The sequence below is a fragment of the Melanaphis sacchari genome, unplaced genomic scaffold (assembly GCF_002803265.2).
Source record: "Melanaphis sacchari strain LSU unplaced genomic scaffold, SCAv2.0 Contig10_pilon_pilon, whole genome shotgun sequence".
NCBI lineage: Eukaryota > Metazoa > Arthropoda > Insecta > Hemiptera > Aphididae > Melanaphis > Melanaphis sacchari.
In genome coordinates this window covers 980,119-1,006,678 of record NW_020270420.1, presented here as the reverse complement: position 1 = coordinate 1,006,678, position 26,560 = coordinate 980,119, and the positions used below count along the sequence as shown (strand labels likewise).

Here is a 26,560-nt window from a genome sequence, read left to right as displayed (position 1 = left end):
AATAAAATACACTATATCATAGTGTATACGAGCCAATAATATGGGTTAAGGCATAAACTCGTAACATAATATTATAATAATACGTTGGGGTTTCTTTTCGCTGCGATGAACTAGTACCTATGTATATTATTTTGTCTTTAACGACCGACTAAATTTCAACCGAATTAGGTCAACGTTTCGTGCCGGGAGAGTTGTAGTGTACACATTGATGTTTAATACAGAAATTATATAACTATAGGTACTGTCGTACTGTCCTATATACGCACGAATACGATGTATAATACAATTTTATGATGGAATAGGCTTATATAGAAATCCTACGTTGTATATACATAATAATATAATATAGGTATACGATATACCTATCGTACAAGTGCTGTAATGCAAAAAAGTTCCATAGCATACATATTATGGGCACCCACACAAATATGTTCAATGGTGTCCATAATCTTTTTAGAGAATAAATAATAATAAAAATATGATATTATCATGTACCCATTGAATATAAGCACAAAACTCGTTAACAGTATTAAATACTATATAGTTAGCACATATCAAACAGTCTTGGATAGTCGGCGAATTATTTAAGTAGGCCATATAATAGGAACCTACGTCTTGTTGCATATTTCAGATACTGAAAAATATATTGAAGTCCTGTATTGCGCATACTGCAGCTAAAAAATAAAGCTTTTCGAATACAATAATTATTCTGCCCACAAAACCTTTTACTTTCTTAAAACTGGCCCTTTAGTAAATTTGAGTAATCCGACCATGCAGACCTTCCTGGCATGAACTTATAATATTTATTGTTATGAAAGATTTGCACTCTCTGAAGATTTTCATCATTAAATCCAAATATCGAATACTTATAACCATAAGCATTAATAATAGAATGAATTGACATATTATTAAACATTTAAACGTGTTAATAATATTAATTAACTATATGTATTTGTAAATTGACTTTTTTTATAATAAATAATATTTAAATATTCAAATATATATATATATATATATATATATTATAACAATAAAAAAATTATCTTTGTATCGCAAAAAAATTTAATTTTTTCTAATCTTTAAGTTATTTTCTTATTGTATCAAATTGGCTAACCTTATCTTGAGACAGGTCTGAGAAATAGTGTCAATTTACTAATAAAATGAAGCTAAAAAGTTATTTAAGTTAATTTAAACGAAGCAGTCTCTTCATTTATAAAGCAACAGTTATTAATAACACTTTATGTATATACTCGTATGCAATATACATGTTTACTCCTGTTTTTAATAAATTATATGATATATAATGATATACGTTTTATATCTATCTATACGAATGAGGAGAAAAACATTTTTTCTAATTGAAAGTGTTTACGGACTATTGCAACGTTCATTTCTTTAATCCTCCTTCTCAGGCACACAGGCATTTGAAATTTTACAATATTATGCAATTAATTGGCATGTATTTATTAGTACGCTTTTATAGTTTATTTATGTGTAAAATCAAAAATTTCCCATAAAATTCTAACTCCAACGGAAAATTTTAATTATACGCATAATCTAAAAGCGTTTGAAAATTACAAAAATAGCCGTAGAAGTACATCATGTTAAATAACTGCATAAAAAAAATATATATGTATATAATATTTTGAATATGAGGGGGAATATGAATAATGTAATTATTGCATACTAGATACAATATTTATTTTATGTAATTACGAATAAGGGACTGCAGAGTTTAACTGCTACAATTAGCCTAAGATATTTTGTACTTATAAAATACTTATTAGTTATTACTTACCTGTGAATACCATTACAAATTCTTTTTAGGATATTATTCAGGTGCGTATACTATTGTGGACATAAGATCTTCTCATACAAGCAAAATAAAAATATCGATAATTTTGTTGTACTAATATAGTAATGCATCGAACTTCGATCGAAATTGTTTTATTAATGTGACGGTTTATCAGTGCATTTAAATTTAAAATAACAACATTGCTATCTGCAGACTGGCGCCAAAAATATCATGGTGCAGCATAACGATTGTATACTCCCTGCTCCCCATCCAACTCCCAACATACAGTCAGTGTACATGATCCTGGTTGCCATTGTAATAATGTGCACAGTTAATTTTTTTTTTATCTTAAAATCTATGTAGTTAGTAAAAAAAGTCCAGAGAAGTTGTGTACGATTTTAAAATATGCATAGTTTTAATTACGTTACATATAATTAAAATCAAATTTACAGATAAAAACTATAAAATAAAATCTGGCTTTTTCTTTTTTTCTTAGTAAATTAGTAAATTATAACTATACGTACGTTCGTTCTATATGTATGGTTTAATGCAAACACACATCATGGCGCTAAGCCATCATTTAATCTTTTCTGTAGTTGAGTAAATAACGGAGTTAGCTCTTATCTATATAGTAAAACAATACTTCATCATTTACTTAGTTTCCAATAGTATGTATACTATAAAAAATTTCTATACTCTGTACATATTAGTTTAATTTTTATTATGTTTTTATGTTATTATATTTATAATACCTAATAACTTTATGAATATCTATGATTCTAAAATACCACCCATCATGCTTACTAGTTGCAATTTAATTTTAAAGTAACACTATAATATTTTTATTACTAAATCGGAATTTCTTATTTTAATAACTTATTTGCTAAAAAATCAAAAATATATAGAATTTAAAATTGCAATTTTCAAACTAAAAAAAAGTTTTTAAAAAAAAAAAAACGGAAAAATGAAGAATTTGGAGTTTTAGTGTAGTATAATTTTTACAAATACTAAAAAAATATTAAGAGATTAGGATTCATAGATATATGGTTATTAATTAAATATTTTTATACTGTATAAAATAATTAATATAATAACATTAAGAATTTGTTGTAATGAATTATATTTTACAAGTTTACATACATATTTATACCATAATACTATTGATTATAAATACTAGTAATTCTAATTTATAATCAATGTTATTACTTTATAATTGTTAAGAATATTATTGATTCATACCTAAGATTAGATAAAACTGGTTTATTATTTTTAATATTTAAACAATGTTTACAAATAACTAATTATTAATTTGTTTTAATTATTTTATATTTATTAAACTATTTTATTATTATAATAACTCGTAAGAAAGAATATATCTAACTATTTAATCAAAATTAATAGTATTTTTAATTTATAATTCATAAAAAACCATTTTAAATATAGGTAATAATGTATTGTACATTTATAATAAAAATAGGTATTTTATTTTTAAACATTTTAGACATGCAGGAAAAGTATTCCACGTATAAAAAAATGTAAAATAAATCATGCAGCTAATGATTAATTAAATAACGGGGTAAAAACTAAAAAGAAATAATCTATACGTATTTAATATCTACCCATATTATATTATTACATGTACATAAATATCGTTCTTATGCTTATAGCCGTGAAGCCATAATCTACTAGGTTATATTAACTTACTTATATTATATTTCTTTCCCAGATGCATTATTTTTTTTTTTTACCTAACATAACCAGTTTCTTTTTAGTTTAAAAACTTATACTGCAGAGAAGAAATGAAAAAGTATTTAAAAACACTATAGTGTTGGTAAAATTCGAGCACATTTTAAAATGATTAACAAAGCAGTATTATTATAAATAATGATTTTGAACTGAACTTTTTTTGCTAACTCATATCTTCGTAGATATTTGCTTTTTAAAATAATAGCTTTATACTATTGTGTTAAGTTAGATAATCTATTATTAGATTATTTCGACAATTATTCTATAAATAATGCCCGAGAGCAAAAATTTACAAAAGTCTGAATCTTAGCCAACGTTGGACAATAATTGTACAATGCAAGTGAAAGTTTAGTAAGCGTTTTTTTGATTCTTTAAAAAAAAAAAAATTTAATTAAATTTGACTAAAAAAAAAAATGAGTTTTTCGAATTGTTTATAAATAATATGAAATTGTTGTTCGATGAAAATTTACACGCTTTCGATCTAATTAAATTAACGATAAAAATACAAACATATTATAAAATTTATTTCTACGGTTAAAATAAAATAAAATATAGATATGTAAACTACATGTCGACGTAAAATAATATTTTAATTTAAATTTCGTAGATAAGCTCTTTCGATTTCATATTTATTGAAATCATTTTGTAAATAATTAGTGTCATTAATGTGAATTTGTGTGATAGGTACTGGTTTAAGTGTGAATTTAAAAAAAAAATTGCAGGTTGGTTAATACACTTAAACACTTATAAGTTATAACCTATACGACTATACAGTTACTTCCATTGAAAAAATGTTTAGTGGTGGAATGAGTGTTGCATAACTATAGGGCTATAAGGCACAATTTTAGTCAATTTTTTTTTTCAAATTTGTGTTTGAACCGATATCGCAAAAATTCACACTAATAACTAGAAAATTAAATATACATTTAAGGAGGGATTTGGCTAATGAAATGCACGTGTTTCAGTTGCATACTTGTGTTATAATTTGTGAATTTCTTTCTTTCAAATAATCTTAAACTGCATTTTGTATTTTAAGAATTAAATCGGAAACTGAAATATATTTAAACTTATCATTCACTCGCATATACGAGTTATTTTCTTTTGAACGATCAAACAATTTTTGACAAACCTGGACACGATTGGCTTTTTGGTCGTCCATCATCAAACGTAGTACAAATTTCGTTGCGATGCGGTGCATTTTTAATTTTTCGGTAAAAATTTTGTGATAAGATCTAACTGATATCCCATACTCTTTAGTAAGCTCCCTGATACTCATACGTTGATTTACCAACATCAAGGTATTGATTTTGTGACAGGTGGGTCGACTGCAGTTGACGTGCAAAGACGTCCATGACACTTATAGTTTTCAATCAATTGTCAACCACCCTTAAAACGTTTTTGCCTCTATTATAGCATGCCGTACGTTTCCTATACCGACATCATCGACCACTAAAGCAATGTTGAGAATAACAAATATTTTTAACGCAGATTTTCTCAGCTTAGCATAAAATTTGACATCAAATCATTGATTCTTCAGGTTATTTATTATAAAATCCAACATAAGAAAAAATATATTTAATATTTTTTATGTATTCCTATATTTATAAACAGTTATTTTTAAAACGGTTTATTAAATTATATGAACACGCCGTACTTGAAAACGATTAAGGTACCTATAGCAAAAAATATAAATTTATGGTAGGATATGTTAACATGTAGACAATTTTAATCAATAGAATGATGGGAATTTAAATAGAAGATATGTTTATATTATATACTAATCTTATTAATTAGTATTTTTATAACTGTTGAAATTAACTGTTTCATATTAACAGTAATGAATAAAATTCACATATTCGTGAAGTACCTATAAATTATTTGAATAATAATACGAGTTTGAAAAAAATGGCTTTTGAATGTAACATGTATCATTAAATTGATTAATATTTTTTATACTTTAAATTCTAGTGTAATTCAACGTAACACTGCTTTTATTGGCGAGTCTATAATTTATAAATATGAGTTTATATTTTATAATTATTATTATGATATAATATTAATATTAATTTGTATTAAATGTTTGCTGTACAAATAAACTATTGTATTATTGTATCTTTTTAATATATTTTACGATGAAATACACTCATTCCGTGTACACAGTATTAACTAAAACACATTCATATTAAAAATTACTAAACGAACATCAGTAATAATAATTTATTATAAGTAGTACGTATACCAGTTTATCAATGTCCTAGATCCGTTAACTAGAATAACTGCTACATTATAAATAGTATTGTAATGTTAAATATTTTTACGAATCGACCATCATACATTGTAAGTATATCTAACACTGATGATTTCATGCAGTAACCCTGGCTGAGTTATGTGCAGGTATGTTTAAATATATAGTATAACCATAATAACGTATATTTTATTTATGTATTATTTCTTCGACAAGTTATAACGGAATTATTTTAATGAGCAACGCATATAATAACAAATAGGTTTATGTAAGTATTATCTATGTAGGTGTATGTACGATAGATTTATGTATATTAGATGTGTATTTTACTATGTATAGTATAAGTATAATGCCATAATCGCAATCATCAAATACACTCAAGGTAAAAATGTAGAAGGTAATGCATTTGACATTCACTTTAGGACAAGACAAATACAATATATAAGATCGTCGTAGATAATAATCAAATAATTATTTTATTGTTTTAAAACATTTCCTTTATATTATTACAACAAATTGATAAACTTAATATGTTTGGCCCATCTCATTTTTTTTTTTTTTTTTGATTACTATCTTATGATTTATAATCTTATAATGTTTTTATATTATTATGATGTACCTATCTATGTATAAAAATAATTTAAAATCTATAATACTTCAAATATTTTTCTTTAGCAGGTATAGTGAATCTTTTGATGTTTGATAATCATAAAATAGTTAGTAGCTTCGCAATAAATTATAAACTATAATAATTACGTATACACTTGGTTTAATTTAATGATATTATTATAATATTATATGCTGTATATATATGTATATATGGTCGTTATACTGCATTTTAGCGGTATAATTAGATATTAAAGCAAGTAACAACTATATTAGTAGGTACTTACTATTTAAAACTTAGAAATAAAATCAATTTCACGAAGAAAACATTACAAAAAAACGTATTTCCAATTAGCCGTCACTTCAAATTGTTAAGCATACGTCTTCGGCTTAAATTTCAAATTCGTCCTAAACCAAAATAATATATATCAATTTCAACCTATAAGATTTTATTGATCTACACGGCTACCCTTGTCAAACAATAAAACTTTTAAAGTGTATCTATTACGGTCAATATTAATATGTATATACATTACTATACAGTCACATTGACATATTGTATAATATTAATGATCATCAGTTTTGTATATTTGAGTTTTGAGTGTTCATCATTTTCAGAGCTATCGAAAACACAATACTATGCATTATATTATTATGTCGGAAAAAAAAGATTGGCAATACAATTTACTGATCCGAATAGGCCAAGCAAGGATTTTGTGCACAGGTGTGGGTACGTGTGGAACGAGTATCGCGCGTATTTTACATTAAAGATTATAATTTAGGTTTATCAACATTTATGAAACGTGCTGTATTACGTTTTTCCAATACAATTTCGAACGTCAACATTTATTTAAATTACAATATCGTTTATATTGCTGCTGTGTATACTAGCTAGTTACTAGCTAGTTATATAAATCACTTTGTGCCGAGAGGTTATTTTATTGGTTTTCGAATTATATAATAATAAATAATAATAATGCATAAGAGGTATTGATTTTTAATTTTATTTATACGAAATACGATCTTCGTACATTTTTAATTATTATATAATTTTGTTATTAAAATATAAAGTTTTTGTAAGACGTTAAATGTGAAATAGACTCGAGTTGAGTGATACCTTTTCATTTCACCACTTTTTTAACATTTAAACACACATAATCCACGGCATATTCATCAATATAATTACTAAAGGTAACTACATTGATATTAATTAGTAGACAAATATGTATATATTGTGTACGTATATAAAAACGCGTAAATACCTAAATTTTTTATTTTAATCTTTTGACGTCAATACATTAAGAAATTAAAATAGGTTTTATCTTATAAATATATATATACTGTTACTGTCTGGTACTGTATGGTATAGCGTTAATAGAACATTATAGTTTATATTTTATTATACATACAATGAGTAAGTATACCTGTAATTTAAATAAAAAATGTTTGTACAAAATAATATATTCAGTAAAGTCAGTTTATTAATATACACATGTAATAAAATATAAACAATTATTAAGGTCTATAATATGTTGCTGTATACACATATTTCTAAGATAAAACAATTTAATTTTTGTAGTACTGACGTCAAAAGCGTAAAAGAAAAAAATTATAGATGTCCACGCAGAAAAAAATATTATCAATACACCACCATTGTTGATAATTCCTATTTGAGTTAGTGAGAAGACGACACGTGAAATTAATATTTCTAATGACGAAACACATAAAATCATACTCGAGAGCCGAGACGATAAGATGTTCTGTAATTTTCATCTACGATCAACCTCACTGAAAAATAATGAATATTTTTAATTTTATTCTTAAATCATTAAATAATCTATAACACATAATATGTCTAAATCATATTACTCGCTTTGTGAGATAATAATTTAATACATATTAAAATTAGCTTACTTCTTTTTGTTAGATTCTATATCAAATCGCTAGTACTTATTATGAACACATAATTCCTATTATTTTTCGTATTTATAAAAATAGTAATATGAACACTTGCATAAGACAAGAATTTGCAGATTCGATAAACTTACTACCTGTAAGCTTAAACAGCTTGTGTTAGTAATAAGGAGTTACATAATTACTAGACCATACAACAGAAATACGTTTAAATATATTTTCATCGATTGTATTTCAAAATGCAAAGAAGTCAAAAATATAATCTATGTATACAAGAGTCGCAGAGTACGTTACCAACAACTCGTGCCAATTACCTATACCTAGTTCTATATAAGTACTGCAAGCTGCTTTTAGCGTGCTGATATAATATGCTGCTAGTATTGCAGCAGGTTAACGCTATCGATGCTACTTGATCACAATACACACACATATATATATAGTTAGGTTCACAGTCTAGAACCAGCAGCCTGCAGGCTTGCGTGATAACGTTTCAGATAGAATTTTAACATTTTTGCCAATCGGTCAAAATTAATTACGAGTAAACCTCCAGCTGATACGCGTAAATAAGTATACGTGTATTTAAAGATATAAAAAATAAAAATTTATATAGACGCCGATAGTAATGTCTAAAATAAAAAAAACACTTCAGTAGAGCAGAGAAGAGAAAATATGAACAATTATATTTTTATTTCGATTGCAACGTAGGTATTATGATATGCACTAGATAAATAGAATATCTCTACTTCACCGTAGGTATATAGTAAATACATGATTATTATTGTTGTTTTTGTTTTCGTCAATCGACGCTCGTAATCTTTCGGGGAAAAAATAGCTCAACTGTTTAAAAACACCGCTCTATAAAAAAACCATTTTAAAAACAGCCTATATAGTCACGAAAAAAAAACCGTCCGATTACAATATGCGTGCGTAATGCGCAAATAAATCCTGTTCGTCGATTAGATATCTTTTCCACGTAAGAAAAAAGATAACACAATCATAGATTACACAGGTGTAAGTACATAAAGTACATCACAATATTGTTTCACAAATAGCTGTGTTTACTTCACCAGCGCCTGATGCACCGCGACTTGTAGCAGGGCGCGGTCGACGTGACGCCGCCTGACCAATGACGTTTGAGTTGTCGGCAAACTTCTGACCGCGGGCAGCTGTCGGGAGGGCCGCGGCCGCCAGGACCCGGTCCCGAGGTCAGTTGCATGGATGCAGTTGACGCGCGCGCCGTACTTGTAGCCGCCATCGCCATATCCGCCTAGTGCGTAAATGTATTATGATTTATAATATAATAAAGAAAAAGTGTAATCAAATAATTTGATATATTAGACCTGTGCAGTATATATATGAATACAAATTTATCGAATAGGTACGTAGATACATAACTATAGTACATTAAAGAACATTGATTGTTTATCGAACATTCGAACAGTATCATTAACACAGTAATAGAACGGCTTAAATTAAAAAAAAATTAAAATCTGGTCTCGTATAGTATTAGAAAAAATATAATTCAGAATGATGTATTTTATTTTATTATTATTTTATTTTTACTAACACACTAAGTAGGGCCCCTTTTACAGCTTATTAGAATTTTTTTTTTTAATATTATAATACATTCGGAAATTTAATTTTCAATATTAAAAGTATATTTTGTACTATGTTTATTCATTTGAAACTTTTTAAATTACATTATCAAAAAAAAAAAAAATTACACCAAATCGATTAATTTCACGCGTTCTATCGCTTAATCGTATATTTTCACCTAAGACCTATTTTCAATTTTATATAATATTTTTCAAACCCCTATTTAAATTTTACTATAGTACGAAATACAAATAACATATGGTTTAGAATTTATATGGTCGACTTTTAGATTTTGAACGAAGCAATGAGTATATTGATTTACAACCATGTGTATTTTTTTGTGCCACTTTATCTAGTAAAAAAATACTATGATAATCAACTTTGAGATAGGTCTCTTTTTGTAGTGAATTGGATTTAGTTAGTATTCTTGGTAGGTCAAAATTAAGAATTTTCAGTCTTCTTTAAAATAATTAGGAAAAGAAAAACATACAAACATTTATTAAAGTAATTGTTTAGTAACTTGAGCATACATTATATATTTGATTTTAAAATTTCTTTCATAAAATGTTAAAATTTTTATTAAGCGTATTTAAAATCTATTTTTTATTAATAGATATAAATATAAAAGTGCTCGTTTAACATATTTACATATTTTATAAAGTCCATTGATGTAATACTGGTTTAAAATTGAAGCAGTCGGGATGACCAAGATGACTGACTTTATCGTTGAAATCTGATTTACTCCAACAAAAAGGTCCTAAACTGTTGTTACTTCCCTGAGTGGGGCCTGCAATGGCTTTAAACTTCAACTGTTGGAATAGTTGGCTCGTAGTAATTTTAACGTCAGTGGCTCCGTGTGACCGATGACCCAATGCTTCAATGGGATACGTACCGTTTTTAAAATTTAAATCGTTTCTGAAAAAAAAATTCACACAACCCTTATTATCATACAAAAAACTCTGTAACTAAATAATCACGAAAATAAAAACTTTTTCATTCAACCATCAAATACCTAGCAGATATCGCGTTTTCCGCTGAATATGGTGGACTGCAGTCGCACCGAGATTCTGGATCACGTGTGAAGTTATTGGACCGCATCAGATGTAACATACAATTGTCACAGTGAATCTTTACATGGTCTCTGGCAAATATGCGAGCCCGAGGTGTGTTGGAGTACGAGAACCTTTAATCGTAAATTATGCTGACATCATTAAAAATCGAATCTTCTGTTGCACAATTAAGAAAATATACACCTACACAGGTGTTGTAGATATGTATTTTAATATTATATAATATATATGAAATAAGATTATAATATTATGACTTAACATAAAATTATAACTTATATAATATTACTTCTATGCTAGATGCTTACTAACTTATAAGTAGGTACTTGCCATTTGGACTATTTTTACAAAATAATTATAAAATTATAGTTTATGATAGATAACAACATTGACACTGCTATAATATAATACATCATCAGCTATTATTATTTTTAAATCATAGTCCAATAATGTTTCCGTAGCTCAATCAATGAGGGAGGGGATTCCTAAATTTTAAATTGTGATTCAATGATGGATTGATCTTTAAATATAATTTATTTTTTTTCTTATATAATCAAAGAAGTAAAAAAAATTTAGAGATTCGTTCAATTTGGTTATTATTTTTTTCATATATTGTCTCCCTTTATGATTAGAAGCTCGAATCAAACCTTTTACGTGTATTTGAATTTTTTAATAGTTCCAAGAAGATAATGTTGTTTACAAATAGTTGGCACTTACGTATGTACTTGGATATATCAACATTTATATCAATATTATCGAGAACGCATTTATACTATTAAAAATGTACGATATAGATCACGAGATGCACTAACCTAACCTTGCTCCATATAGATATTAAAATGTGCATACAATAATTAAGAGTTTCCAAAATTGGCATAATGTAAATTTTTATTTACCATGAGCCGTAACGTTGTTCCATGTCGTAGTTTCCACTTATGTTGAATATAAACGGAAAATAGGGCACGTTGTAGCTTGCCCAGTACGTCCGATTGCTTAAATGATCAGTGAAATCATCGTGTATCACGTGACCAGGCATCTGTTCGAGGACGTGGAGTACGTCTTTGGAAGGCAAGGGACTTCCCGGTTGAAAGGCCGCATAGTTGACGATCATCCACTGATTGTTGTACGTACCGCTATTGTGAAGCTTGAATATATCCACCCAATTTGTGGGGTTGTCGGCCAGGCGATTTGCAATCATTGCTCGCACAAATTCTAAAACCTATATTTTAATCATTATTACTGTTATTATATAATACCATAGATTAAATATATATATTAAGTTTATTTAATCTATAATAATACGCTCCATAAGACTACGACAATAAATAATGCGGGTGTGGCAGTCTTTTTACGAATATTTAAAGTAATTCTATGAGACGTTTTTAAGGAGCTTAATATAGGCAATTATCTAAATACTTCCGTATGTAGTAACTAGTAAGTTACCCGTCCTTAGTATGTAAGGCAATATTAACAAATTAATAACGCGCTACACATGAATATTAGTTATTTTATAATTTTTGTGTACATTTCTAAAGTACCAATTATATTTTACCAATTGTATTAACTTATCTAGTTAATCGATGAAATTTCTGGAAACGATTTCAAATTTATCTAGAAAACTTCTAAAGTAGTTGCTATATAGTTTGTTTAAAAATGAAATTTTAACATTTTAAAATTATTTTTTTCAATTCAATATTGTATTAAAATTTCAAAATTTTTAATATCCAAAATGTTTAAATCAACATTAATTGAAAAGTTCAGTATTAAACATTTCAACTTAAAAAATGAAAAACAATTTTTAAGTTTACTTCATGGTGATTTCAAATATGTTTTCAGAATTTAAATTTGATCACGTTGATAGTCAGTTCACTTGACATAAGATCGGTAGGTTGCAGAGTAGGCACATTCTAATATTATTTATTTTCAGAACTTTTGTAAGCATTCTAACTCTCGTAAATTATTCAGTAATATTTCTTACATACCATATATCTTTAAATATAATTGGTATTAGTTTAATTCAGTTATTCGAAACATACGTATTATACTACCTATTATAATGTAAACTGCAACAAGAAAGAGTTATATCAAATAAATAATATAATTAGTAATAATAAGTGAGGTTCAAATGTATTGTGCTCGATTGTAAGCGTAATCTATTCAGAGTTTGAAATATAATTGATAGCACCTTAAATTTATTTTCGAGTGAATTATATATTTTCTATACACATTTAGACTAAAAGAGCAACAAACATTAAAGTTTACGCCAGATGAACCCCAAAAGCAAAATAAATACCCCTCAATTAGTTATTAAGTACCTATATTATGTACGTATTTGTAATTAGTATTTAGTAGTATGCAATGTTAATATTATATTGATATGCTTTACAATATAAGTATTTGCAAACTTTTTATTTATACAGAACCTAATGGCCACTGATCTACTAACAAACGATAAGCAACCGATCCAGATTAGAAATATATCTTTGTCACAAGTCTTTAATAACGGAATGATCTCAATAAAGGATTGAAGACATAAAATATTAATTGGATGTATATGTATATATGTACCTGACCGACTGGTTTCACGTTAGACCAAAGGGAATTGTTATAATTTTCGATAGTAGTCTCCAAAGTGGTCAAACCTGAAGACATCAGGTAAAAATCATCTCCGGATTGAATACCACCCGGGAACGAACTGAATGACATATCAAACCCACGTATTAGTTTATTGGACGTTTTGCTCTTTCTAAACCGTAGACTATACCTCTTCTGTATTCTCAACATTGTTTCGTACCTGGAGAGTGCAAGAGATTATTAAAATGATAAAATATGTCGTATAACGTCTACGTTTTATGTACTTCGTACACTTATGTAAAACATCAAAACAATTTTAAGGTATATATATGGAAGATTTGACAGTATTACTTATTAAAACCAAAATCATTTAAATTGTCTAATCCTCTAGATACGCCTTAATATAAATTGATTATAAGGTTTTATTAAATTGTAATGATAAGTTATTATTTCCGTCGTGTTTACCCGCTCCACGTCACATGCGATACGAATAGGTCTTTGTTTCCTGGCATCAGCTTGATAAGAGCCGAGCATGATCCACTTCCTAGGATACGGTGACTAGCTCCTGATGGATTTAAAGCCACAGATAAGTCACCCAAGTCGTCGAGGGCGTTTAACCAGCTATAATAACAAACACACACATATAAGACAAAATAATTTTAAAATGTTTGTGTAAATAATGTGATTTACATGAAAATTTTACCATTATCTTACTGTATGAAAATAATATTTTTTAATTTATAATGTATGAAAATAATAATAATCTCACTATAAATCGTCCCAAGTCAAATCGGGCGTATCGGGCGACTTGCCTCGCATATATCCATCGTACAACCCATCAAGTTGTTTGTAATATAGTCCGATCTACAAAATATAATATATTGTAATAATCGTTTAAGACGCAATGTAAAGGTAATGAAAAAAAATAATGTACCTGGTACCAATATGGGTCGGACTCATTTGATTTCGATTTAATCCAGTTTTTATTGGTTGACATGTAATCTTTTAATTGTTGGCAGACCTCCAAACGGTCGGTGCAATAGCCTTTAGCCGTGTTAAACCAATAGCTATATATGAGATCAGCGGTTAATATTCCTTCCAAGTATCCGGCACCATAAGCTTGATCTTCGTCTTTTGCTTTTTGTGAAGTCCTGATCTCTAAATAACCCCATCTATAATTTTGTTTTAATTAAGTCGCAACAATATCAATCAAAAATATGAAAATCAATAAATATCATAAAAATAAATACTTTAATTATTACTAAAATAAGTCTTCCTAACCTTGAAATAAATTACTTTACTTATATGCACATTAGTGAAAATCGGTATTATTATATTATGCAGTACACTAGACTATAGACACAAGATGTAAGTCATTTACTTTACCTCTAAAAGGTTCCTTTTTCTACTTAATGAAAAACGGCTTAAATACAAATTTCCAAAAATAAATATTTTTTTGTTCTAAATTGTATACACCAGTTTATTATATTATTATGAAATGATCGTTTCATTTCGGTCCTTATTGCTTACACATATAAAAAATATTACTTAACCAGCACTTAAGACTTATTCATTCTTTAATTTCATATTAAAATTAAAAATAAACTTACATTGCATAAAATTCTACTAAAAACAATCCGTTTCTTAAACATAAAATTCTGTAGGTGTATGTATAGAGGAACAGATATGTTCCGTAAAATATTGATTCACTACAATTCGCTCGATGATTGTATTAACTTGAAATACTGTTATAACTAATTTTACTCATTCAAAATCCTGATGGATCGAAGTACTCGAAAAGTTTCAAAAATATTATGCTTTAGACAATTTTAGACAATGAAATTATAAATGTATGTTGTCATTCAAAAATATAAAAGAATATAATATTTTTCAAAAATTAAGTTTTGCAATGTCGTCAAATTACATAAAAATGTGTTTAAATAAAAATTAAAAACTTTTTGAAATCATTAATTTAGACACTTATGTGGATCAACCTATATTTTCAGTTATAAAAATATAAAAAAGAATATTATTATCGACCAAAATTCCAATAAAATAATATTTCATATAATGTAGTAATATCATAATGTGTAATTTATAATATAATGTTAATTTAAAAATCAATTTCTTTCATACATCTTATCTGTTGAAAGATTATGGATTTAAATAAAAACTATATATGGTATTTTAATTTTAATATATGTCAAGTTTTGTCGTGGTTTTTGATTAACAATATTTCTTTTAATATAGTTTTCTAAAAAATTAAATTCTCCACAAATACAGAATACAAAAGAAAGTATAGATTTGAGAAAAGTTTAAAATTTATTTGATTTTTGATGTAATCGTAATTGAATGATTATAGTTTGATATTAATAATTTTTTCTACAATTTAATTAACTTGTTATAGAAAAATAATTTAAATCCGAGAAAAAGTATTACATGTCATGGCAGTCAGACAAGCTTTGACTTATTAAACAATTTTTAATTACTAATGTTTACGTTTATGATTAAAATTAACAAATGTATTTAAATATCCCTTTTTTTAATTTAGTTATTTTTAATTTCTGGAAATGTTAGAATTAAAAATTAACTCCGTTATTGATGATACAAAGTTGTAGTTTTTATAACTAGAAGTTAATAAGATTTCCTTAAGTTTTAGTTCCGATCTTTTAAATATTTCGTTAATTTAACTCTAAACTCTACTGTAAATTTGATATTTTTAACGATTTTTATGGAAAAGTTGGTATTAAAAAAAAAGTTTGATTTAAACGAACTCCGTCTGTTTTATAAATTACCAACTAAATCATTAAATTAAAATAATAAAAAACTTAACCAACTATAACTCAGTCAATTTTAACTCGATTTCAACAATTGATAATAATAACAAAAAAAATATTATCAAAATAGTTATTTTGATAGTTTTACAAAAATAATTTTTTTAATTTTTCTGTAAATCAAATAAAAAAAAAATACATTTAAAATTATTGACTTTCCATGGTGATCCCTTATTATAGAACGTTACGCAACTTAAGGGGCATATTTTATGATAAATATGTGATGTTGATGTGTATTCATTGTTATTATATATTATTGTGTAGTGGCGTTTGTATGATTTAAAAATATTTAATTTGTTAATATGAATGAAAATGCTTAATACAAGTTTAAATTTAATTCCATGTATCATTAAAACTAAAAAGATTCATGAAATGAAAAAATATTACATTCACTCGTATAAATACAAAAATAAAAAAGCAAAATCTTAGTCACGAATAATAAATTATAAAATAAAAATAATATATTATCGTAATTTAACGAACATATTTTTATAATAATTAGAGTTGTTTTTAAATGACCATGCTATTTAATATTTATTTAAAACGGCTATGAAAAATTAATAAATTTGTTTTATGTTTATATTAAATATCTGCTGCAATGTATACATACCCTGTACTGTTGATCCTGTCGATATATTTGGCTTTACCGATAATTATCTCTTTGGATTTAACGATGTAAAGTTTAGGCTGGATGGTTATTCGATTGTTCTCCTTTTTCACTGCTAACAGCGTTTGATTTTTCATTATAGCTGAACACTGTAATGCCCAAACGGACAACAATGAGAGAAGTATACATCTTATTGACGACATTGTTCTATTGATACTAAACAAATGCGTTGTAAATTAGAAATTAACGACTCCCATAATGGTCAATGACTTTTGATCTATTTGATAATTAAATTAGTAGTTATATAAATGACTAATGAGTATTATGATATTATATAAGATGTTTCGATCTAACATAAGTTGTATCTAATATAACGTTGTAAAGTAGCTATAAACTATTTGTAAAATAAAACAAAAAATGAGAAAATATTATTTTTAATAAGTACCTAATTTTATACTTTCTAGTATTAAAATAATATGTTTTAAACATTAAAAATTCAAAAATTTGTGAAAAAATTGTAGTTTTTTACATGATTGAGATGTATTTTTATTTGATGCACAAAGACCATTTAAAAATGAATGAAAGATAAATATTTTGAAAAATATGACTATAATAAACCTATACATTTTTTATGCATACAAATACAATTAAATATATATATATACATATATACATATTATTTTGATTAAGTCCATTTAATTTATGTATGTAGATGCTATTAAATACATTATTATTTATTTATTTAATCAGCGAATACATTTCTATAAGTACCCAATACTGTATAATAAAATATAAATTATACTTTGATCCCAATTATTTAACATTATGCAATGAACCAAAAGTAATTATTATTATTATTGTCTGATGGTTTAAAAAAAAAAATTTCATGAAAATAAAAAGTTTTTTATACTTTTAATACTAATTAACTCTTTTCAATAATATTAATTTAAACTTCATTATAAATTATTTACTAATTAAATTTAATACATATTTTATATACACATGAAGATTAAACATCATAAATTATAACTTATATAAAAGTATTTATTTTATAATATTATTTTTATGTTTTTTTGTGGAATATAAAATATGAATAAACATTTTGATTCATAAATTTTAACAAGCATTATTCTTAAAAATAAACAAAATAATAAATTCGTTACATTAAAAAATTTACATTGTCATTTTTTTTAGTTTTAATTTAATATTTTGTGCATATTTCAAGTGGGTAATTTTCGGTAAGTAGTTATTGTTAAAATATTTTTAAAAAAGTGACGTAGTTTTCTTATCAAATATAACAGGGGTGGCCAACATGAATAGGTTCGCGGGCCACATAGATAAATACAATGATATCAAGAGCCAATATGATTATATAATTTAATAATGTTTTATAAGCTAATACCTGAAAATTAAAATTCATAACAATATTAAGTACATTTTGATTTTGTAAATAAGACGCGAGCTGCATCTGACAATGACGAGAGCCACATGTGGCTCGCGAGCCGCAAGTTGGCCACTTATAAAATATAACATTGATATAAATATATTAAAATATTAATAATTAATAAGTACAATAAATTCAATAAAATATAGATACCTATAAAACAATAGAAAAATAACAATAATAATATAAAATTATAAAAAATATATGTCTAAAAGTTAGCAGCACATAATGTATATATATTATTTAAGTTATAATATATTGTTATTTTTTTTTATTTATGTAAAAAAAAACTTCATTTGCAAAACAATTAAAAATAAAATGTGTATAGTGCATATCTAGTTTATAAAGATCAAAACTATAGATAGGTAACTATAGATAACTAATAAATTCACTTTCCATAAATATGACAATATATATATTACTTTACATAATATTATAAACGTATCAGATTCTACGCTAAGTGAGGGAAAGAAAGAGCTGAAGAAATACTAGGCAAATTTGGACGTTATCCATATTATAGTAAAAATAAAAAAGAAGAAAGTATAAGAATGATAACACTACAAAAAGGTGATAGGGGAATAGACAATCAAGAAATTATGTAAACAGAGAGGTTAAGAAAACATAAGAAATTTGATTAAAAGAACAATGTAAGGAAATCGAGACACTTTTTTAAAATGAACAGAACAAATTAAACCTACCATACGATTTTAAACGTGGTTAGAAATAGAAAGCGAGATGCTAAAACTATTAAGAAAAAAGATGGTAAGTTGCTATTTGATGACATTCAGTTAACAAAAGAGATGAAAAAAGCACCTTGAAGAACAATTCCAGATTATTATTGTAATAATATAATAAATTGTAACTATCCCCAAAAAACAAAAAACAAATACGTATAACCAATATTTAAAATACTGAGTTTACTTACACATGCATTAAAAGATCTTATAAAAATTATTAATCGACGTGTTAAAAGAAAAAGAGAAATAAATTTTAAAAATGATTAATAAAACTTTAGAAATTAAATAGGTACAAGAGAAACATTACTTAGACTTTGAGTGCTCATTGCAAAACAGATTGAAAGGAACAAAATCGCATACATAATATTATATAGCTTCCTAGATTTAGAAAAGGCATTTGATAATGTTAAATAGAATATAAAGTTTCAAATATACTACAAGAAATAGGATTTGAACAATAAGACTTTAAAATACTGCACTCCTAATATACACAGCAGACAGCTGAAATAAAAAAAAAATAATGCAAAGATAAATAAAAGAAGTGCGACAAGGTTGCACTCTCTATCATCTCCTTTATTAAACTATTATATAGAAAAAATAACTAATATAGAGAAGAAAAAATGAATAAAAAAGAAAATTAGAAGGAATATTATTTCTATGGTACGGTTTTTTGACTAAATAGTAATAACAACCTTGTATGGAGAAGATATATTGTGTTGTTGTAGGCTATATAGAAAACTAAAAGAAATGGCGAGTGACCGCGAAGAAAAGAAAAAAAGAGTTACAAACCAACTTACGGTTCGAAAAAAAAATATTTTTAATGATATCCTTATTATTATAGGTATACTACTGGAACTTACTATTACTATGTTACTGTTTTTTAACATTTTATATTTTTAAAGTGTAACTTTTTTGATTTTCTTTCAACTCTCTGGTTTTAAAATACCATCAAAATACTAATTTTTCTCGTATATACTTTTACTAAATATTTAAATTACTTACTATTTAATTTACTTAAATATATGGATACACATTATCAACAGCTAAATTACGATGTCATTTTAAATCACCTATCAAGTAAAAGCAAACTAGAGCGATCAGGCTTATTCCACCTCAAAAAAAAAACACATCCTTTAAAAATCAAATTATTCATTCATGGTTTAAAACTATTTTTCATCATTATTCGATAACACAAATTTTTAGTACATAGTATCAACTTTACCTAATTATCTAACCTAGATTATGCTTCCCCCAAGATTTAAGCTCTAGTTTTGCCACTGCCACTTATGTAATTTAGGCTTGAAATTCCAACAGTCGGGTAGTCCGACGTGGCTGATGTTAGCCGCGTGTGATTTACTCCAACAGAACCCACCAAGACGTCCTCCGGTACCCCTAGTCGGACCGGAGACCGCCAAAAATTTCAATTTCTTAAAGGTCATGTGACTCGTTACTTTGGCGTCTATAGCACCCTGGTTAGAATAGCCAAGTGCCTCAAACGGGTACACTCCGTCTATGTCGTTCAAATCATTCCTGAAAAACCCAATGACACTAATGAAAATCGTAGTTCAACAGGTGTAATATTTTTATATTTAGTATATTTAAATTCTAGTAAATGGATTTTCATGGGAAGTCAAGAGCATTCATAATAGAATAGTGATAAAACCAAACTGCCAATTGGCGGCGAGAGATGGATTGTGTACCAGTGGCATTCAATATTGCGTGGACAATACGAATAGATTTGTTACAAAATAGAATCGTATCTCAATGTACACAATATAACTTGGGGCATAACATGCAGTAATTATTAAGCTTCAAAGCAAAACCGTAGTCGTTTACCTGGACGAAATCGCATTTCCAGCCGAATACGGAGGAGCACAAGACTCGCACCTAGACTCTGGGTCATTTCTGAAATCATTGGAACGCATCAAGCGCAGCATACTCGGCATGTCCGTCACATCGACATGATCCCTGGCAAATATACGAGCACGGGGTGTGTTTCGGTATGAAAACCTATATCGATATAGGAAAAAAATGGAAGCCAAGATTAAGAAGACGCTATACTCACATGAGGTTTTCCGCGGAATCTATTTTATGTTATTAACTTTAACATTACAGTTAATTTACTTATTATCAAACTTAAAAGTAAGAATATTATTTAAGGAATCACGTGGACTTTTATTGTTTATTATATTTTTATTTTAAAGTGAGTTATGAGCATTTAAAATTTTTTATATTTTAAATACCTATAACTCACTTGAAAAATTAAAATACCAATAAAAGCCCATATGATTTCCTATGTAATATTCTTGCATTAAAGTTTGATAACAGGTAAATAAATTGACTCTTATATTAAAGCTAATGTCATAAAATGGATCCTGTTGATTGCAAATTTGCTATGATGTGCGTTAGTAAACTGAGATAACGCATACGAGTATGACGTGCATATACTGCATAAATATTAGATAATTTGGTTTATATACAATGAAAATATAATATATGTGCGTGAGTGATGCAACAGCATAATTTATTTTATGCACTTTCGTTTCTCTTGTTGAAATACTGTTACTTGCAGTTGATCATATGAAATCCTGATAAGGAACAATCGGAAAATCAATAAATACATTTTAAAATTGTTTATAGATATTGTGATAACTATTGGTTCCAAAATACATTTCAAAAACTCAAAATCACCCTAATTTATTGAGTCATAAGAAACTGATAATCTAAACGCCATTGAATTTTTACGCTGTAGTGTCGCACGCATATATCTATACATATAATGTTATAAATATGCATAATCTATATTATAATATTATATATTATGTGTGTGTACTATGTACACGGTGTATATATATATATATATATCAAAATGATGCTACCACTGAAATTTCTATTATGTATTTACATTTTCAAAATATCAATTACACTAAATACACACTACATTTTTAAGAGTTTATAGGGTAGCATGGGTGTCACTGAATTTTTCGATACTTTTTTTCTTAGTAAAATAACATAATAAAAACGTTTAGACGTGTAATGTCTAAAGGAAAATGATTGGTTCAAGAGCGTACAGCAATACAATTTTGTTTTTCCAGTTTTATTTTTCAAATCATATTTCTAATTTTTAAATATATGATCTGTATTTAGATATTGGAGTGTAAAAAGTGAAAAATAAATATATTGATAAAATATTTATAGTTGGTCTTAGTTGTATTATGTTATGTGTGATAAGACTTATTGATTTCTTATAAAATATAGTTAGAGTTTATCTTTTTATAATTTGTATTTATTAAGTGTATGAATTAAATTAAATTTAGGTGTGACTCGTTTAAGCTAATTTCTACAATTTTATTATCAAATTTAAAATTAATGAGCACACTTTATACTTTTACGAAGTTGTACAGTTATTTAGTTGCTTTTGAAAATTAAAAATAATTAACGAAATATTGTTGGAGAGATAGAGTGGGAAAATCCATCTTTATAAACTGTTGTGGATTTCTTCACTCCTTCGTATGGTTAGCCAAACATCATATGTGGGCAGGATTTTGGTCTAGGCCCATGAGATCCGGCTCTGCCTTTATATATATTGTTGCAGCAGTTACCTATATCGTTATCGTTACAGCAATATTGTTGCGAAATATATCCGTCTTACCAATTTCCATATCGCTTCACCATATTATCTTGACCGCTGGCCTCAGATATCGCCTGTAAAAATGGCACGTTGTAGCTCGCCCAGTACGTCTGATTCATAAATAGCTCGGTCACGTCACACGTCTCGACCAGTCCAGGTATTTGTTCTAGCACGTAAAGCAACCCTCTTCGGGGCAATTTACGACCGGGTCGAAACAGCGAATAATTAATTACTAGCCATTGGTTGTTGTACGTGCCACTGTTGTGTTGCTTAAACAATTTCGTCCAGGCCAATCCGTCGGACGCAAGTCGGTTCGCTACCATCGCCCGAATGAAAACCATCACCTTTGTCATATAATTAATAAATATAAATTTATAATTATAGGTAATATTACACTTTTTTTAGCGCATATTTATTCACATATTTTTCGATATTTATCTGTAACGCTATATATAAAGGCCTTTTTGTCATTTTTTACGATTTTAACTGAAAATTTCAATTTTTTCTAAATATTTTAATATACAGAACGTTGGATCATGCATTTTACACTTTTTGTATTGAGCGCACGTTTTTTTAATGTATATGATTACACGAATTAATAAAATAAAATTTTAAAAATACGATTTTTTTTCTTGGTTCATAACTTTGAATATACAGCCCTCTAAAGTTAATATATTAATTGATTAATAGTTTTAATTGAAACAATTCTATTATATAACAAAAGTAAATTGTATTGATATCGTAAAAGTCACGTCAAAATTATTGTTTTTTATAACATATATTTTATAAACATTTTTATAATACAACAATCATGATTTTATACACTATACCTATCTATCTATATTCTATATAGTTACATAAGTATAATAGTACCCACAAACCTACTAAATTACAATGGTTCGAGCTGTACATGTTTTGTAATATTTAAATATTGTGCAGTCATTATATTTATATACCACGATTTATAATAAATCAGTTTTTGAATATAAAATAATATATTTTTTATCTCTGTAATCGTTTGTACGTTTTATTGTGAATTTCACCAACGTATTAAAAATACTTAAATATGTTTTATATTTTATCACTCGTGGTACAGAAAGTGGGAAGTTTAAAAATGCAAAGTATTTAACAATTCTGAAACCTTATTAATTCGATTACGTGCAGATAACGAAAATCTGTATGCACCTTGTACATAATAATATAATATCTACATTATTTATGTGTATCATTGTATTATGCAATTGTACATCATAATATGGTTCAACATTTACGACTTTTTACAATTACACGTTGTATTTATCTCTAACCTGCCCAACTGGATGAATATGAGCCCATAGCTGTGGATTGTAAACTGAAATAGTGGTTTCGGTAACTGCTAAACCCGAAGAAATCAAGTAAAAATCGTCCATCGAATATAGAAAACCGGGATACGAACTAAATGTTATATCGTGTCCAAACACTAGTTGGTACGACGATTTACTTTCCTTGTAATTAAGACGATATCGCTTTTGTATCCTCAACATTGTTTCGTACCTACACAATACACACGTTTAATAATATTAAAACACGTCTAATAAAATAATCACTAAGATCTCGAAAGATAATAATACTCATAATATATAATAGCATAATATAATCAAATTTAGGTACCAATTTCCAGTTACGTGAGAAAAGAACAACTCTTTGGATCCAGGTAGTAATTTTACAAGAACTGAACACGATCCAGCCCCAAACGGTTTTTTATGAGGGTGCGAAGAATTAAAGGCATCACATAAATTAAATAAGTCTTCTTGAATGTTCATCCAACTTCAAAATAATAACAATTTCGTTTTTGAATACAATGTAATTTTAAAATGTCATAATAAATATTAAATTATAAAAATCAATAGCAGAAATCGAAATAATATATGCTCACAAAAAATGTTCCCATGTCAAAGACTGCATTCCTTCTTTTGTGTTTAATTTATATCCATCATACAACCCGTCGAGTTGCTTGTACACGAGGCCAACCTTTAAACATAAGACTCGTTGTACACAATATGATGATAGCTACAGTCTTCCGCGTTAAAATCCAATAACGTCATATAAGGAGTATTATATTATAAATTATAATTATGTGGTACAAACTTGATGCCAATACGCGTCCGATCCATTTTTCTCGATCACTTGGGACATGACCCAATTTTTATTAGTCTGCAAATACTCGCCCAGTTTCACACATAAATCTGCTCGACCATCACAGAAATTTTGAAAAATATTATGCCAATATGTGTTTATTAAGTCAGCAGTGATGTATCCTTCCAACAAACCAGCAGCATAAGCTTGGGTGGCGTCATCTGCTTTGATAGATGTAAGTATTTCTAGGTAATCCCACCTGAAAAACGAATATTTTCAATATTTTTACTCTATCTGTCTAAGTATATTTTGTAGGCGCGCATCATTCCGGAAGATAAAATTTTCGGCATTATTCTCAGTCGATAGATACGTCTTATGCAATATTATGCATACAAGAGTTTAATTTTAAGAAGAAAGTAAAAGTTTTAAAGAATTTTTCCCTAAATAATAAGAAAATATTTTTTCAAAATTAGTCAGTAATTTTATCGACGTTATGTAAAATACACATGTTTCAAGTGTAACTAACAATAATTATTATTGATTTGCTTTAATAATCGAAATAAATCAAAATAGTACCCATTTACTAACGTTATGACTTGTGGTCTGAAGTACTTGAGTAAAAACATTTGAGTATTCATATTCATATTATTTTCCAAGAATTAAATAAGTTTTTTAAATATAATACGTATCAACAAGTATTTTGAGTATATTTTAAATACTACTTACTGTTTGACTACATTAAATAATGCTTTTTTTAATACTTTTTTCCAATTTTTTATTTACAATATTTTAAATTTTTGTAAAAACAATGATTACTTATAAAATCTTATCGTATTAGTTTTACATAGTATGTCGTTGCTTAGTGCTTATAACTGTAGTCTAATACTAGTTATGAACAAATAGTGTTTTTGAGTTACAATAAATATTTACATGATACAATACTGATATAACGATGCATTATAATTTTAATTCGTATTAAGTTATAAAAGTTTTATCAATAAAATGCATAAATCTTGATAATTATTTAAAATTTAAATATATTAATATTAATTTTATAAACATTAAAGTATGACAACAAAGTTCCTTAAGGTAACTACTAGAATTTACAATCAATGTAACTACTTACTATAAAAATACATTAACTATTAATTATTATTTTTAAATACCAACTATTTTGTAAGTAATTTAAATGTAGTTGTAAAAACCCTTGCTTTGCTGGTATTTAAAATTAGGAAAAGTGTGATAAAAAAACACCATCATACCTGAATTAATATAAATTACTGATTAATAAAAAAGAGTGCCTATCTAAAATTTGTCTCTAATACATAAATACGAGTACTTCTTAGAAATATTTGTTACAGTAGGTACTTCCGTTAGCCCAGCATGACTTCATAAACCTATTATATCACGATATCGAAAAAACTTTATACCTTTTTTAACACTCACCCCGTAACGTTTATACTCCGACTGTAACTAGCTTTACCGACGAATCTGCCGTCTTCCGTGTTTTTAATACTAATATTACCGTCGTCGTCGGCGATGGCGTAAAATATCTGGTTCGGGTTATCGCACGAGCACAGCTTTGGCAGCATCGCGATGATCGCAATCGACACAATACTCGCGACGATCGCGTTGTTTTTTACAGACAT

General features: G+C 26.9%; 2 protein-coding genes across 3 annotated transcripts; both read right to left on the bottom strand.

The window, feature by feature from the left end:
- Positions 1–8,317: 8,317 nt before the first annotated feature.
- On the bottom strand, positions 8,318–17,217 carry LOC112603652 (putative phospholipase B-like 2). Of its 2 annotated transcripts, XM_025352342.1 has the most exons (9): positions 16,988–17,217; positions 14,478–14,715; positions 14,313–14,407; positions 14,009–14,164; positions 13,538–13,763; positions 11,866–12,188; positions 10,915–11,085; positions 10,551–10,817; positions 8,318–9,573 (listed from the first exon to the last, which is right to left on the bottom strand). In XM_025352342.1, exons 1-8 carry the CDS (start codon positions 17,185–17,187, stop codon positions 10,556–10,558), a joined length of 1,671 nt encoding a protein of 556 aa, XP_025208127.1. In that variant the 5' UTR covers positions 17,188–17,217; the 3' UTR covers positions 8,318–9,573; positions 10,551–10,555. The 2 variants fall into 2 exon arrangements, with proteins under 2 accessions (XP_025208127.1, XP_025208126.1); XM_025352341.1 differs by lacking the exon at positions 8,318–9,573 and having other exon boundaries at positions 10,491–10,817.
- Positions 17,218–20,216: 2,999 nt separating this feature from the next.
- Positions 20,217–26,560, bottom strand: LOC112603663 (putative phospholipase B-like 2). The gene is made up of 8 exons (XM_025352352.1): positions 26,358–26,560; positions 24,924–25,170; positions 24,712–24,806; positions 24,447–24,602; positions 24,104–24,329; positions 22,818–23,140; positions 21,002–21,175; positions 20,217–20,695 (listed from the first exon to the last, which is right to left on the bottom strand). The coding sequence occupies exons 1-8, from the start codon at positions 26,558–26,560 to the stop codon at positions 20,431–20,433; spliced, it is 1,689 nt and encodes a 562-aa protein (XP_025208137.1). The 3' UTR covers positions 20,217–20,430.

Coding starts and splice junctions, on each gene's coding strand:
- LOC112603652 (XM_025352342.1), bottom strand. CDS start 17,187: ATGTCGTCAATAAGATGTATACTTCTCTCATTGTTGTCCGTTTGGGCA. Junction 14,716..16,987: donor GACAGGATCAACAGTACAGG/GTATGTATACAT, acceptor ACAAAATTATAG/ATGGGGTTATTTAGAGATCA. Junction 12,189..13,537: donor ACGTGAAACCAGTCGGTCAG/GTACATATATAC, acceptor ATTAAAATATAG/GTTTTAGAATTTGTGCGAGC.
- LOC112603663 (XM_025352352.1), bottom strand. CDS start 26,560: ATGTCTGTAAAAAACAACGCGATCGTCGCGAGTATTGTGTCGATTGCG. Junction 25,171..26,357: donor CGGAGTATAAACGTTACGGG/GTGAGTGTTAAA, acceptor TTCGTTTTTCAG/GTGGGATTACCTAGAAATAC. Junction 23,141..24,103: donor ATATTCATCCAGTTGGGCAG/GTTAGAGATAAA, acceptor TATATGACAAAG/GTGATGGTTTTCATTCGGGC.